The 16,834-nt window shown below is 32.8% G+C and overlaps 2 protein-coding genes across 2 annotated transcripts; both read right to left on the reverse strand.

The window, feature by feature from the left end:
* Nucleotides 1-2,364: 2,364 nt before the first annotated feature.
* On the reverse strand, nt 2,365-14,756 carry LOC136038545 (allatostatins-like). The gene is made up of 2 exons (XM_065721703.1): nt 14,659-14,756; nt 2,365-3,080 (listed from the first exon to the last, which is right to left on the reverse strand). The coding sequence occupies exon 2, from the start codon at nt 3,075-3,077 to the stop codon at nt 2,445-2,447; it is 633 nt and encodes a 210-aa protein (XP_065577775.1). The 5' UTR covers nt 3,078-3,080; nt 14,659-14,756; the 3' UTR covers nt 2,365-2,444.
* A 589-nt stretch (nt 14,757-15,345) lies between these two features.
* LOC136039005 (uncharacterized) lies at nt 15,346-16,599 on the reverse strand. The gene has a single exon (XM_065722523.1). The coding sequence runs from the start codon at nt 16,597-16,599 to the stop codon at nt 15,346-15,348; it is 1,254 nt and encodes a 417-aa protein (XP_065578595.1).
* Between the last annotated feature and the right edge of the window lie 235 nt (nt 16,600-16,834).

Genomic DNA, 16,834 nt, shown 5'->3' on the forward strand with positions numbered 1-16,834 from the left:
TGTTCACAAAAATAAAAATATATCGCTCAATATCTCCACCATTGCTAATTAGATGTGGTGTTCCCCAAGGGTTTATTTGAACGCTTTTGAACGGTCTGGTAAATGTTTTCAACGGATATCTTCAGTTGAAGATGGGGGCTTGGAATACGAAGGATGTCAAGTGTTCGATACCTGTGTGGCATTGTAGCGATACCTGTGTGGTGACAGCTGTATTCGATAGTGGGGCATTATTTTAGATGAGTCACACTCATTTAAAGATCATATTGAGAAAGTTTCAAATATATCAGTTATAAATTTTGGTATAATTCGAAAACAAACAATTTTTCCCGAAGGAAATAATCCGTGTAATATACTTCAGTTTAATTCACTCTTATATTTTGTATTGTAGTTCGATGGGGTTGGGGACGTTCTTCTCAATCCTTTGTCTGGTCTGAGCTTTGCAAGAATATTGTTATTAGAATACTTGCTAATTTAAGCCGTTTTCAATCGTGGCGAGAGACCTACGTTAAATTAAAAAAAAAATACTGGTGTTTTATATTATAATTGCGTCAGAAGTGACTACACTTCTTTTCTAAGTGTGTTCATACATGTTATAAGGTTTATTCTCATAGTAAAAGGTCAATAAATAAAGTTCATGCTAATAATTTGGTCACGTCTAGGTCGGGGTTTTCTCTGCTTTTATTTGGGCTAGGGTATGAAATTCTTTGGACGAGAATTTTAAAAGTGGCAATTTAAGTGAATTTAATAGGCTGTTGAAGAATGGATTGTTTTCTCAGTATGATTTTAATGTTTAATTTGATAGGTTAAATAATTGATAGAATAAAACGGCCATTGAACAAGTATTTTATTTTTATTGAAGTGTGTTAAGGAAGGAGTTGCGTGTTAATCAATTGGTAGTAGCATACATGATGTTGCAATTATATTTTGCTGATTAAACCCCTTCTGAGATTAATGTTAATTGTTATTATTTGAATTTTATCTTTTCGTGGATTTGTTTGATTGTCCCTCCTCTATATCATCCTGTGACATTTAAAGGGGATGTGCTTATGTTATGCTTTTTTTGTTAATGAATATATTGAATGAAATAAATTAATTAAAAAAACTTGAAGATACGCTAATATAGATTAAGATTATTAAGATAATTTTTCGATAAAACGCAAATGACCCAATAGGTCTTAGACTTCTTAGGTTAGAAGAGGGGAAGGGAGCAGTAGCCAAACACCTGCTTGTAGTATTTTCGTTTTTTTTAATTTTGATTTGAATATCCAATTGAATTTTACTTTTACATATTTAATTTAATCTTACAATTTAATCTAATTTTAATCTGATTTATTAATTCATCCATATTAGTGTTTTTTATTTATATGCTTAATACAATCGTTCATTCTATGTTCTGTTCGTTTTCAGATTCATTTATTTTGAATTATTACAGGAATTTATTGATGTTGATCTCTTTACTTCTCTTTGATAAACTTTTTTTCAGATTTTTTTTTAAATTAATTTTCAAACAGAGATCAATCCACTGACCTACCACAGGATACCATTATTGTATGATTGTCATATACTTAAGGCTTGTGAAAAAGGGTGTAAATTTTGTCTGAGCTATTAAATCCTGTGACTTTTTGAATCAAAACATTAAATTAAAAGCTTTTTTAGTACTTTCAATCTTAAAAATCAGTTGGTGCCCATCACTTAAGCAATGCCTTGTTCGTGCTTGTTATGCCTATATGTTGTATACCTATATGTTGCGTATACATATATGCCTATATGTTGTTATGCCTATTTTGTACCTGAAATTTCCAAGCTTCTGTAATCATTTCTAAAACCTGTTTGATAAGCTGTTTTCAAACGGATATTCAGCATGTTCCTGATAAGTACTACACTGCTAACCCTCCATGAGAAAACAGTTTAGTAAACTGTTTTGGTAATTATCTCTAAAGTGTGGAAATGTCAGATACAACCTTTAAGAGTAACAGCGACAAGGATTGAGTACTCCACTGCCCCTTTTATCAAAGTATCCATTTCTGTACTTGTGTCTTATAGCCACCACACTCAAGTTCTATCGGGAAGTGAAGTTTGATTAATGCTAATGAAATAAAACAAAAAATGAAGAAAATATAATACTTTATCACCAAAATTATGAAAACTACAACAAAGAATTATCCCAGACCGCATTATATTAAATACCTAAACTAACCTAACCAAAATACCAACTAAATACTTAATTAAAATATAGCTATGATGTAGTTTCTCACTGTGCCGAAGCTAATATTGCCTGGTAGAAAGACCATGAAAACCGGTTATTGTCACATTTTTGCAATACAAGGTCTTAAGCGAGGTGGCTATAAGACAAAAGTAACTCCATTTCTATGACGAACTTTATTTCACCCTTAACAATTAAATCATAAAAATACGTATTTAATCACGCTTTGTATACACTCTTACTACAGCTCCTTTTCCCCATCAGCATCAACATCCTCCACGTTTTCTGAACGTTTACCTAAACCGAATGTGTAAATTGGGTATCGTCGCAGAAGACGGGACGACTCTGGTTCTGCTTTCCCTCTTTTTCCAAGGGTTCCTCGAATCTTTTGCTGTTCCCTCAGTTTTTTCAGCGCATAGCTATATGAAGGGTAAGACAGCTTACAGTCGATAACACACTTTCCACGTTTTCTGACAGCTTTATCATCGCTTGCAGCTGAATCAGAACTGTCGTCAAACTGAAAATATGTCATTCTAGGGAAATAATTGGCTTCCATGTTTGTATCATATTCAGGGCTGGTACTACGTTTTCCAAGACCGAAACCAAGTCTTCTTCCATATTTTCTCAATCTGCTTGGTTGCTGGGCTGGACTCCGCTTTCCAAGCCCAAAGCCATACATTGGTTTTCCCCCTTTTCGCATTCCATAACCATAAGGTTTTCCTCTCTTATCAAATTCAAGGGTATAGTCTGGGTCAAAAACGTATTCATCATATTCCAAATCCATATTTGGGCTGGTATCAGGCTCTGACAATACTGATTTGGAAAGCCACATGATGCTTACTAATAGAACGGCGAGACAGCATTTCCAGTCCATTACCTAAAATTACAAAATTCCGATTTAAGTGTGTTCATCCAGAATGATAGCAAGACCAATAGCTTAACCTTTCAGAAAACTGAAAATCATATGATTTGCAAATTCAATATCGGAATAATTATCAATTTTTCGGGAAAAAAAACCTGGACATCCCCTTACCCAATAAACAAGTTTTGTAAACTAACCCTCTCTGTAAATTTTTTTAAACATATCCAAGGATGCTTCCCCTTTAATTTGTCAGTATCTGATTACCCCTAAGTGGGTTATTGAATCAATGCAATGCTAATTATGACATTCGCGTCATTTACATTAACTGTGTAAGAAACACAACCAGCGTTGAATGACAGAAAAACCAAAGGCTGGGTGTTCAAACTATGATCAGTGTGTTAAACTGAAATCCTGATATTTGGTTCCCGGCCTCTTGAAACTCAGTCTCTATTTCTGTTACTATCAGCAAAAGTGAAGCCAAGATTTTTCTTTCCTCCTACAAAACCAAAAAATTACAATATTTTTTAGATAAGCACAATTTTGACAATCATCTGTCAAAGAATCCGTTAATAATCTCTTTCCTTTCACGAACAATTCCCTTCAATTCTCCCAAGAAGCAATTAAGAATCAAGAAATAAACTGTCCCAGAGAGTGTAAAAGCATTATTTGTATATATTGCCCTGTTTCACATTAAGGAAAAATGAAAAACCATGGGCGAAATAATTAATTAACGCTTATGACTAAAATTATAAAACAAACCGTAATTAATAGTCTTAGATACGAAATGATCGTAGAATGTCATAGGTATATTTGATTAATACGAAACAAAATCTAAAATGAAGAAAACCAAGAATAATAGCTTTTTCTGCTTGCATAACTTAGGTGATTTTTATTTAGTATATTATAATTACTTTTTAAAATGGCCTTCCTCAACCTTATTTTCAAATGGAAAACAATAAAACCATAAGAGTATATTTTGGAAATTATATTTTAAAGACAAATTTCAAAAATTTGCAGATTTGGATTTCACACATTCTCCACGCTGCCAAAAACCCTTTCTACCATCGAAATAAAAGAAAATTTTCGCCCATGGAACAAATCCTACGGGACAAATCCCACGGGACAATTTTCGCCCACGGGGACAAATGTCTATTCACGCCGGAAAACCACCGTTTATAAGGTTTTCTTTTATTTATTACAAAAATACAACTTTTCAGGGCAGTACTCTATTTTATCAGTACTGCCATGTTGAATAAACAAAGCCAAGTAGTCATATTTGGCAACACTTTTTTGCCAAAAACAAAATCAAATATTAACAATCTTGCCAAAGACAAGCACACCTTTAAAGGAAGGCTACACCTTTTTAAGCTGTTCGGTGCCATATATTTTTAGCTTATCTATATATATATAAATAAGTTGTCTGTGTGTCTGTGTGTCGAGTGACGTCACTGTCCGCATATGACGTCTGAATTATTTCATCACAAACCAATTCAAAAACGAATGTATTCAAGCCGAAGTAGTTCAGTTATATAACTACCTGTGTTGGCGCAGTGGGTTTAACCTTAGCGTGGTAATAAGGGACCCAGAGATCAAACCATGCTGCAGGAATGCACTACAGGGCCGACGCAGGGACCTTAGTAGTCAAGAAGCGTCGTTAATCCGATACAAATACAGTAGCTCAGTTGGTAAAGCGTTATGTTCCAGGTTCTAGGTCCGAGAGGTTCCAGGTTCGAACCTTGGCTTTAGCATTAATACAAAAGAAGAAAAAAAACTAAAAAAGATAAAAACTACAAAAAAAACTAAAAAGAAAATACTAAAAAAAACTAAAAAAAGGGTAAAAAACTAAAAAGTAAAAAAAAACTAAAAAAACTAAAAAAAAGGTAAAAACTACAAAAAAACTAAAAAGAAAAAAAACTAAAAAACTAAAAACTGAAAAAGAAAAAAAACTAAAAAAGGAAAAAAAACTGACAAATAAAGGAGAAAAAGAAAAATAAAAAAATAAAAATAAAAAAAAATAAAAAAGGTAAATGTATTCAAGCCGAAGTAGCTGAGTTGGTAAAGCGTTATGTTCCAGGTTCTAGGTCCGAGAGGTTCCAGGTTCGAACCTTGGCTTTAGCATTAATACAAAGGAAGAAGAAAAACTAAAAAAGAAAAAAAACTAAAAAACAGGTAAAAACTACTAAAATAACTAAAAAAGCTAAAAAACTAAAAAAAACTAAAAAAAGGTAAAAAACTAAAAACTAAAAAAGAAAAAAAAGAAAAAAACTAAAAAAAGGATAAAAACAGCAAAAACTAAAAAGAAAAAAATAAAACTAATAAAAAAACTAAAAACTAAAAAAGAAAAAAAACTATAAAAAAAAGAAAAAAAAATAAAGGAGAAAAAGAAAACTAAAAATTAAAATAAAAAAAAACTAAAAAAGGTAAAAACTACAAAAAAAAAACTAAAAAGAAAAAAGAAAAAAAACTAAAAAGCTAAAGAACAGGTAAAAACCAAAAAAAACTAAAAAGAAAAAAGAAAAAACAAAAAATTTATTTCATCATATACCAATTCAAAAACGAATGTATATACAGACCGGGACACAGGGAATATAAATGACGACCGGGACACTCAAAGAGAAATTACACTGTGGGACACCGGGACACAAATGACGAGTGGGACGTGTGTGTCGACTGACGTCATGTTTGTGTGTCGACTGACGTCATGTTTGTCGACTATAAATGACGACTGGGACACAGGGACACAACTACAACAGGGACGCCGGGGGGCACAGGGGGATATATAAATGACGATGGGGACACAGGGAATGTTTGATTAGCAATCACCATCAACAAAGCTCAAGGGCAATCATTACAATAATGAGGTATAGATCTGAATACGGATTGTTTTTCCCATGGACAATTATATGTTGCATGTTCAAGAGTCGGTAAACCTGATAATCTATTTATATGTACAGACAATGGGACAGCGAAGAATGTTGTATATTCGCAGGTTTTACGTAGTTAAAAACATAAATATATATATATCTATCTATATTCACAGGTGGGACACAGGGACACAACTACAATGGCGCGTAAAGACTTACGCGCGGGGGGGGGGTCAGGTATGATTTTTTTTTTTTTTTTTTTTTTTTTTTTTTTTTTTTTTTTTTTTTTTTTTTTTTTTTTTTTTTTAACTGAGCATGAATTCGATTTGACCTGAATACTTCCGTCTAGCACGAGACGGAACCCCTGCGATTTTAGAAAAGAAATGCAGTACTTATAGGCCAAAGTTATTTTTACGCTGGCTCTGATAACGAGAGATTTTTGGAATATGGCTCCACCAGTAATGAAGATTGCTAATCTTTTATTTATATGGTTGTGAAGGTTTCCACTTAAACAATCCAAACAATCCCACTTTATTCTTTCTGTTTTGGTACTTTAAGTTAATCAGACAGGGCTGCTCAAGCACTGAGAAGCACTTAAGCAGCTATTAGGCTGCCATAGTACTTCCCGGTAAAAGAAAAAAATCGTGTATTTATAACATTCCCTGGTATTAAATGTGTTCCTAAATAAATTTATTGATTATCAAAGGAAAGTCAAAAGTTAAACAGATAAAAACAAGCAAAAATAAAATTGTATAATAGATCAAACTTGAAGCGAATAGAAATTATTATAAGTAGATAATAAATCAGCATCAGACATTACATGGAGAATCTGATAAAAATTTAAAAGAAAATGAAATTGCCATCAAGAAGCTATGAGCACCAGTTCACGAACATGTAGAAGGGAAAGAATTCAGGGAAAGAACATGTAAGAGGCAAGAATTCTTTAAAACTTTTAGTAAAGAAAATGGAAAAACGTATTCTTTCGAATATAAGAGAAAGAAGCAATTAAAGAAGAAAAAACATTAACAAATATCTAAGTTTACAGGAAAAAAAGAAGCAATTTTTCAGAATACAAACCTTGCAACTTTTAATCTAACTTTATTAGTTAAAAATACGTAATTCTCGTCATTATTTTCACTTTTCATTCAATAGCAGTTTATATAATGGAGAATCAGTAAATAATTTCTATATATATATATATATATATATATATATATATATATATATATATATATATATATATATATATATATATATATATATACATATATATATATATATATATGTATATATATGTATATATATATATATATATATATATATATATATATATATGTATATATATATATATATGTATATATATATATATATATATATATATATATATATATATATATATATATATATATATATATGTATATATATATATATGTATATATATATATGTATATATATATATGTATATATATATATGTATATATATATATATATATATATATATATATATATATATATATATATATATATATATATATATATATATATTACCTTGAATGTTCGCAAATTGGTTAATGTAATTGGCTTAAAAGCAAAAATTCATTGATGAAAATATAGTACATAATATACCATTTGATGTCAAAATCATATAATTAACGCAAAAAAAGGATGAATTGACTACAGAATAGTCCCCCGCTATGTTCCATAGCGGGAACCAGGGAATCAGGTCCTAAAGCTTAACGCTAGAACTTTTGCATAAATCTATCATCTTTCTGGTAATCTCAGATTGTGTTTTTCAGTAACCTTGAGATTCAATGACGTTTTCTCTAGGGAAAATAACGCAATATGTTCTTTTTAATTATCTTTTTCCCATCTCCTTCTAAAGTTATACATATTCCATTCCTCCGAGATTTTGTCTCTTGTGACCGCCATATCTACATGATCTAAATTTGTTCTTTTATTCTATTGGCAGCTAGATTTATATCTTGACACGCCTGTTGTCTGTCGATTCAACTTTGTAGAAAAACAAACTTTGAATTACTTTATAGAAATTTTATTTACTTAGTATTCACCAGAATTACTTTTAACATATTTTTTGAGTTAGCTTAATATCAGATAAACAGAGAGTTTACTTTTGTTAGATGTTGTGACTGAATAACTGACATCTTTTCTTATTGGTTTAAAACTCTACTCAGAAGAATCGATTAGGACTTAAAGTTTTGTTTTCAATGGCTCAAAATTTTACCTATCAACAACGGGTAAAAGAACTGGGCTATTTGGTATCCCTTTAAATTTTCTTTTTTTAAAATATAGAATTGGCTTACGAACCTGTATCTCAAAGATACGATTTTTTAATAATAAAAAAAAACATCGAACGTCAAATATCCTATGCAAGGCTGGGAGTGCAAGGTGAAAGAAAAACCATTAAAAATATATAAAAGGCAAAACAACATAAAAGAACGCACAGGGACATTAAATAGGGAAAACGAGCAGTCAGTTGCCAATCGTTACTCGGGTTTGTATTATAGAGGCAGAAACAGGCTTATAATTCAGTGATTTCATTATTTCCAAGTTATTCGGGATCTCTCCATAAAAATTGGATTCTCTGAATTGTCCCTGATGATTAACGTCAATAGAAATTCATGATCTGTACTTTATGTGTATTCGGGAGTTTACGAAGGTTAAATATTAGGGTGAATTTGGGGGCTAATTTTTCTTTCGGAGGAATTCAAGAAAACTGAGGGAAGTTCGGGTTAGAAAATACACTGATTTGAATCATAAAGGAGAAGCTTACAGAGAGCCTGCTTATATATTGAGTTTTTTAATCAAGTGTAAAATGGTGAGAAAAATAGACAGAGATGAAAATATAATTTAAAAAATTTACTTCTAATCATAATTATTTTGATTTTTGAAGTAAAAAAAACTTTGTTGAATGCTACAAACTTTCATTGCTACTTTTTCTGCTGGGACTTCTGGAGTTAGGGTATTTACTTTATTGATTATGAGCTCTACCTCAGAAATTGTCTATCACGCGATACAAGTAAGATTTCTGTCTTTTATTTATAGGGGGCAATAGCTACTTGGTGATAAGATATCGCCAAGCTAATAGCTACGACATAAAAACCGTATTGTGGCTCTTATCAAAATTATTTTCTAAAAAGCTACTAATTCAGTGTATATCTATTCCTTTACGTACGACAAAAAACATGAACAGCAGAGAGAAATAATTAAGAAAAGTCATTTTGGCTATTTTAAGCAGTGAATAAAACGAAAGGTTAAGACAGATATTTTGGAAAAGACTTCTGCTTCCAGTGGACCAGTGCCATCTTCCAATGCAAAAGATAAGACTAACTTTTTGAAGAAGCCTAAACAGAAGGATGTGAAAAGAAAGACAAGCCACAAATGAAAGACCAGTCATGACACATGCATATATACTTGCATATAACGCTGTTAATGTGTTTTATCGTTTACAGTAAATAATCGAAGATAAGATTATTTTTTAGAATGAGGTTCAATCCATTGTTTTTCAATAAATATCTATTAAGCTTGTATTTTATGTAAAATTTCCCTCTGGATGAGGATGAAGTTGAACATGAAAGTAACTTTCAAACAGATCGTGGTGACGAACTGTAAGTAAGGAGTGATACAGTTCAATAGTTATAGAAACTCTAAAAAAGCGAGTTTTGATATAAATAGATATACCAAAAGAATTGGCTTTTTATGCTAATTCCAATATATAAGATTAATTAAGTTTAATGCTACCTATCAAAACCTACGATCCTGAAAAATATACATGATTTTCAAAAAAGCGGGGACACCCCTTAAAAGTCAACGTTTCCGTAAAAATAGTTTCGACCTCTTTGGTCATTCTGTTACTATGCCTTACAAAATTAGTTCCACAAATATAGCTAATTTAAGTTACACGGGAAAAACTTTCCATGGAGAACTTTCTCGTGGGGGAAGGGAATTTTTTATGGAGGGGGAGCTGGATTTCTTGACATTGCTTAAGAACGATCAGCAATTTAATAAAAAAACTGAATGAGTTTTTAAAACTGAATGTAAGAAGCAGCATTAAAACTTAAAACGAAAAGAAAATATTATGTATATGAGTGGGGCTGCCAATGTTCAATAGCTGAGGAGCCTTTTTCTCACAACTCTACTTTTTAAAATAATAAGAAAACTTTAGCGTAAAGAGTGGGGCGTTGAGGAGGGGAAAGCCCCTTTCCTATATGGAATAATTCCTGTTGGTTTTAAGTTTTAATGTCGCTCCTTACTTTCAGTTAAAAAAAATGTTTTTTTTTTATTTATTCTCTGAACGTTTTTGAAGTAATACACGTTTTGAATTTGGCTCACCGTATATGAATAATTAAAACGAAATTTGCACGTTACTTTTAATTTTTTGACTTATAATAACCTTAATATAACCTGAGCTCGATTTTTCTTCCGCGTGTTTAAGAATGACTTCTGAATCACAAAGGATGTTTAATTAGAATAATAACCTTTTTAAAAGTTAAAAAAAGAAACTTTAGCGTAAGAGCAACCTATTGAGAAGAGGCAACCCCCTCATATATGTAATATTTTCTTTTCGTTTTAAATTTTAATGTTGGTTCTTACTTTAAGTTGAAAAAACTTGTTTTTTATTTAATTGCTGATCGTTTTTTAAATAATGTCGGGAAAGCCAGCTCCCCCTCCATGGAAAATCCCCTTCCCCCACGAGGATTTATTTCATGGAAAGATTCTCCCACGTAACTTAAATTAGCGATATTCGCGGAACTAATTTTGTAAGGCATAGTAACAGAATGGCCAAAGAGGTCGAAACAATTTTTACGAAAACGAAAGTCATAAGTTGAGCAGTTCTCAAATAACTGAAATGAAGGAAAGAAAAGATTTTTAAAACATGCTCTGTTTTTTTTATTTAATAACAACCACAAGCCGAAGACATAAAAGATTTTTGGTTTATTATCAAATAAATTATAGTTATCAAGCTGCTTAAGCTAAAATTAAATGCTAAGATTGTCCCTAAAACAAAACAAACGAATTACTGCTTATACCGGCCATTATTTAGCAAAAAACTTGTTTGAAAAAAACTTGTTTTTTTTATTTAATTTTTTTATTTAATTGTTTTTTAAATAATGCTGGGAAATCCAGCGCTCCCTTCATAGAAATTCTATCCCCCCATGTAAAATTCCTACATGGCAAGATTCTCCCACGTAACCAAATCTCCCAGACTCCCCACCAGAAATTTTACCTTGAAAACGTCTGTATACTTACCTATAATCAATACTATAGGTAAATAGTGGTCGAAGTTCATAACTTGCAGCCCTTCCCCCTGGGACTGTGAGGGATTAAGTCGTCCTCAAAGACTTAGTTATTAGGTGTTTCGACTATGCTGAACAAAATAGCTATCTCAAAATTTGAACCGGTGACGTTGGAAAAAAATGAGCGTGGGAGGAGGCCTAGTTGTTCTGCAATTTTTTGGTCACTTAATTAGGGCACTAGAACTCTTAATTTTCGTTGGAATGAGCCTTCTCGTGAAATTCTAGGACCACTGAGTCGATACGATCACCTCTGGGGAAAACATAAAAAACAACAACAAATAAACACACATCTGTGATCTTTCTTCTGGAAAAAATACAAAATTCCACATTTTTGCAGATTGAAACTTGAAACTTCTATGACTTGAATTCTATGACTTTTAGGGGTTGTTTCCCCCAATTTTCTAAAATCAGGCAAATTCTCTCAGGCTCGTAACTTTTGATGGGTAAGACTAAACTTGATGAAACTTATATATTTAAAATCAGCATTAAAATGCAATTCTTTTGATGTAGCTATTGGTATCAAATTCAATTTTTTAGAGTTTTGGTTACTATTGAGCCGGGTCACTCCTTACTACAGTTCGTTACCACGAACTGTAGTAAGGAACCGTAAGCTGCCAACCTAATCAATCTTTTCGTTACCCAACGTCACCTTCTCATCGTCACTTTTTCCTAGCCTTAGTGACTTAGTCTTCTTAACAATAATTTTCAAGCCTATTCTGGCACCCTGAACTCGCAAAACCTCTAAAAATTAATTCATTTTGCTCACACTTTCATCTAATATGCTTAAATCATCAGCATAATCTAAGTCCAGGAGCATTTTTCCTCCCCTTTGGATTCCGTGGTCTCCAATTCCCTTTCCTGTACTCCTTAAGACGAAGTCCATCAAAATGATCCATGTAAAGATTTAATACGAAACCAGATGCTTATCTCATTTCCTACCTCAACCGCAGCAGTATTATTCTCATGCATAGCACAAATCACTTCAAAGTATTTTTCTGGTATACCATATAAGGATAAGACCTTTGTGAACGCTCTTCTATCAACAGAATCGAACGCTTGCTCATAATCGATAAAACTGAGGACCAAAGGTGTTTGACAACAAAGAGACTTCTCAATTATTAACCTAAGAGGGAAAACCTGGTTGACACGTCCTCTACCTTTTCTAAAACCGCACTGTTCTTCCCTTAAAACTCTGTCTACAGCATCTCTCAGTCTAAAAAGTATCATATTACTAAGTAATTTACTATCTACAGAGACCAGACTAATTCCTCGATAATTACAACACTCACTATTGTCACCTTCCTTCTCCCAAAATCAATAGGTACTTTAAAGCATATTGGCCTGCCATAATACAAAAATCCTAAACAAAAAATGCTGAACGTATAGAAAAAAGATCAAAAATTGGATGTTTTAAGAACAATGAAAACCCTCAAAAAACAAAGCGTATATTTTAGGAGGACAACTGCCTACCTTCTTCAGCGCGAATAAAAAGTTCCTAGGAAAATGATAAGCAATGTGGAAAGAGAAATAAAACCAAACAAAGCGGAGAGTCAACGTGAAAAACAAAGTAATAAAAGTAATAATTAGAAGATAAATAAAACTCAATAAAAAACGTATTATGAAGAAAATACTTTTGATTATCCAATTATATTTTTTTTTCTAACAAGAGATTTGAATGTAGTAGCCACATTGGTAAGCAAATATAAGCAAGACGAAGATAATTTCTTAAACCAAAGTGGTCTGCCATAATAAAAAAAAAAATCGTAAAGAAACAATGATCAAAACTGTTTCTTTTTTTAAGGCCAACTAAATACTGAAAAAAAAAACAAATATGTCGGGGAAACAACCGTCTTCGCTTTTTTTAGTACTTATCCTGAAATTTTCTGTTCTCACTAAAGAAGGGAGGCGGTTGAAATACTCCTGTCTAAAATACTCCTGTCTAAATTGACCTTTTTTGGGAGAATACGACCCAAACCAGATTGTTTAGCAGATGAAAATGAACCTGTTAAAGTCTAAACATAATTCTTATGATTAAGGCGTATGCAGGATTTTTTCTGGGGGGGGGGGGCTTTGGAGTTACAACATAACATTTAAAATGCTTCAAATACTGATCTATATACATCTCTCACATTTTGACGAGTTTGAAAAAAATTTCGAAGGGTTTCCAAATCCCCTCTGCCCCCTGGATACGGCTTTGCTTGTGGCTTACAATAGTTTAATTAATAGTTAATAGTTTAGTGTGCTCTTTAGATTTGCAAATTTATAATGGGATATAGTAATTTGAAATTATATTATTCTACCTTGGGTATCTGCTAACCCTTTGGAGTCTGTGAAAAGCTGAAAAGCAGGCTTTCAACTGATAGCTTTCTCGACCAATCAATATATCAATTCAACTCTTTAGATATCAAAATAAGGATATCATTATAACTATAAATAGTGATTCTTGCGCTTTAGCTTTACATAAATACTTTACGTATCGTAATCTGAGAGTGTGCTCGTATAAAATTGCAGATCATCCATCTACCAGTCCTCTGGAAGATAAACTCAGTTGTCAAACTCAGCTTTTAAGACAAAACTCAGATTTCAAACGCAGTTTGCACCAAATTCTTAGGATTGACCATTAAGATTAAATATCATAAAATCTATGTGATTATACATAATTTTGACCGAAGAATATATTTATAGAAATTTTCAGATTATTGTCTATTGGCAGTACAATTTTGTAGATTGGGCATCTGCCCCCTTTCCCCTGGAATTTGAGAAAAAACAATTGTCTTTGTTATAGATCAAGCTTTTCCGGTAATCACATCCATAGTTCTTTTGAAAGAAGTATGTAAAATTGTACTTGCCAATTTTTGGGGGAAGGGGAGGGGGAGGAGGGAATTATGTACTTGCTTTTTTCGTTTGGTATTTTGATTAGGTTTATAGTGAATATTATTTTGTCAAATGTCCGTGAATAAAAGATGCATGAAAATTAAAGCAAATAGATGCATGTGGTATGTAGTACCCCCACCGAAATTGATGTATTTTTTATTTTCCCCTGGGCCTAAAATCTCTGCCACCGACTTCCCTGATTAGGAAACATATACTTTTAATTCTTCTGTCCTCGCTATTAAAAAAGACTGGAGCACCTATGCCCAAGGCCACCTCCAGGATTTTTGCCAGAGTGGTCATATTTTTCGGAAAGGAGCGGGGATTTAAAAAACTTCAAACATCCTTCAAAAGTTCGCTGATATAATTTTTTTTTAATTTTATGTCATAAAAAATTTAGACGGGGGAGGGTATACCTACAGTCAGGGATACGGCCTTATTTATGCCCTGAACGTACTTTTAATATAAATATTTTTCTTATTTTATGTTATGTATGAGCATCTATGACCTTACACCTTCCTATCTATAGTTAGGTTTACTAGCCTTTATTTGAGAAGAAGTCTTCGCTGCAACCAATTCCCTGTTAGAACTCTAAATGCACCAGAGTACAGTCGATCACTTATTAAGTATTTGAAGCAACAGTTGAAACTTCTTATATACGGCTTTAACGGGGAGTTTCCGAAGAGCTTGCGTACGGTAAAAGAAAGCTGATGCTACGTCAAAGTATGTATATTCGTCAAAACTGTGTCTTTGGTATTAATTAGTACCGTCTATAAATGTTCAGTTACTTTTTCATTTCCTTATAATGTCTTAGGGAAAAAAAGGTTTTTGAGTAGGAAAGCGAGAATAACAGAAAGGGTACAGACGAAATACTTATTCGGCATGGGTCAAACACTTTGATATTTTACAACTAGTGACGCTAGGCACATGAATGAAGGCAAATCAGTGGAAAATCAACATTGGGGCTGACATAATGATCATAAACTAGGCAGTTGTTTGCATGTCATTTGCTTTGGTTTGAAGGACTTTTGGTTGAATCTCTGGCAAAATAGACAAACTTCCTTTCGAGCCGTTTTGTTTAATTCGACCAGAATCCATTTTGGCTTACAAAGTTCTCCATTTTCTTTGCGTCTTCTCATCCTAACTGACTGGGTGTTTTTGCACCAGTTAATCATGAACCCTCAGGTGTCATCCAGAACAGCAATTGGTTTATAGGGCTTTTCAAAACCTTTAACACTTCTCAAGGACTAGAAAAGTCATTTGTTGTACAAGATGTTGATCTGTGGTATTTATGTCGTTAAAATCAACCTCTTTAACTTCCGAATCGTTACAGCGATACCAGCCACAATTAGGCGTCCTTCGATACACAAGATAATGACCAGCATCGACTGAACCCAAGTGCACTGCAATAGCAACAGCTTTATAATTGACTGATGATAACAAGAGGTCATGGTAACAGCTATCTTTAGCTCTGTTATCCTTTGCAACTTCCAAATTGATGCTATCAAAATCAATATTTACAATACTGGCATTATTTTTAAAACCAGATAAATTTCTATTCAAAGCCACAGCGAGAAAGGGACTGGTTTTGGTAAATACTATGCGAGAAGTCAGCTCATGTCCATTTGGGCAATTTCTGTCATAATAGGGATTAAGAACCCTATTGAAAAGAATGCAACGCTCATGGGATTCTGGAACTGCTAAGTAAAGAAGTTTCCTACAAGTCTGATCATCTTCAATTTCACTCCATTGGCAGATGTCACATACTAAATATTTTCGGTTTTCAAAATGAAAAATTTTAGTAAGTGGACTCCGATATGACATTTGGTTGGCACTGTTCGGCCTGTTTTCATTATCAACACATTCAAACAAAGTTTCCCAAAATTCAGTCATGCACTGATGGACTGAATCTGCAAAACCATACTCAGACGGAAATAACTTTCTAAGCTGTTTCGTTGATTCCGTTTTCTCAAGAGATGAAAATGCAAGTTTTTCTATTTCTTCGGAAATGGGGCCCCGTAATTGGCGAAGAACGTTGAAAAGATTATCATGTATGCTAAAGAGACACTGAACAGCTGAGTTTGCATAGCACGAGACCTTGTCACAGTTATCAAATCCTTTTACCTGTCCATGCACACTCAGGAGGGGTAACATCCTTTTTTCCACGTGGATATCCTGGTATTCAAGTTCTTTCTTTTCAGCACCAGTTTCTGATATAGCCTTTAAAGCATTAAGTTTTTTCTTTTTTGAATCTGTACTAAAAATAGGCTCTTCCTTGGGCTGTCTTTTTTCCACGCGGATATCCTGGTATTCACGTTCTTTCTTTTCAGCACCAGTTTCTGATATAGCCTTTAAAGCATTAAGTTTTTCCTTTTTTGAATCTGTACTAAAAATATGCTCTTCCTTAGCCGTCCACCATTTAATCGTCCACCATAATACTCCGGCACATACTACAGGAACAGCACATTTAACAAATGAACGCATTGTTTTATTGACTTACCAATACTGAACAAATTCAATCAGTGTAGCTAGTTTTATTCACTGGATGACGTCATGATAAATTACGATATTCATTTTATTCGAATGACGTCATAATTAATCATGTATTTGGGCATTCTGCTGGAATGACGTCATAATTAATGGTGTACTTGGCGTTCTGTTGGAATGACGTCATGAAAACATTCTGCGAAGAATAATTAGCGTTGCGAACAAGCATTTC

Source organism: Artemia franciscana, chromosome 18 (assembly GCF_032884065.1).
Source record: "Artemia franciscana chromosome 18, ASM3288406v1, whole genome shotgun sequence".
In the NCBI taxonomy this organism is placed as follows: Eukaryota; Metazoa; Arthropoda; class Branchiopoda; order Anostraca; family Artemiidae; genus Artemia; species Artemia franciscana.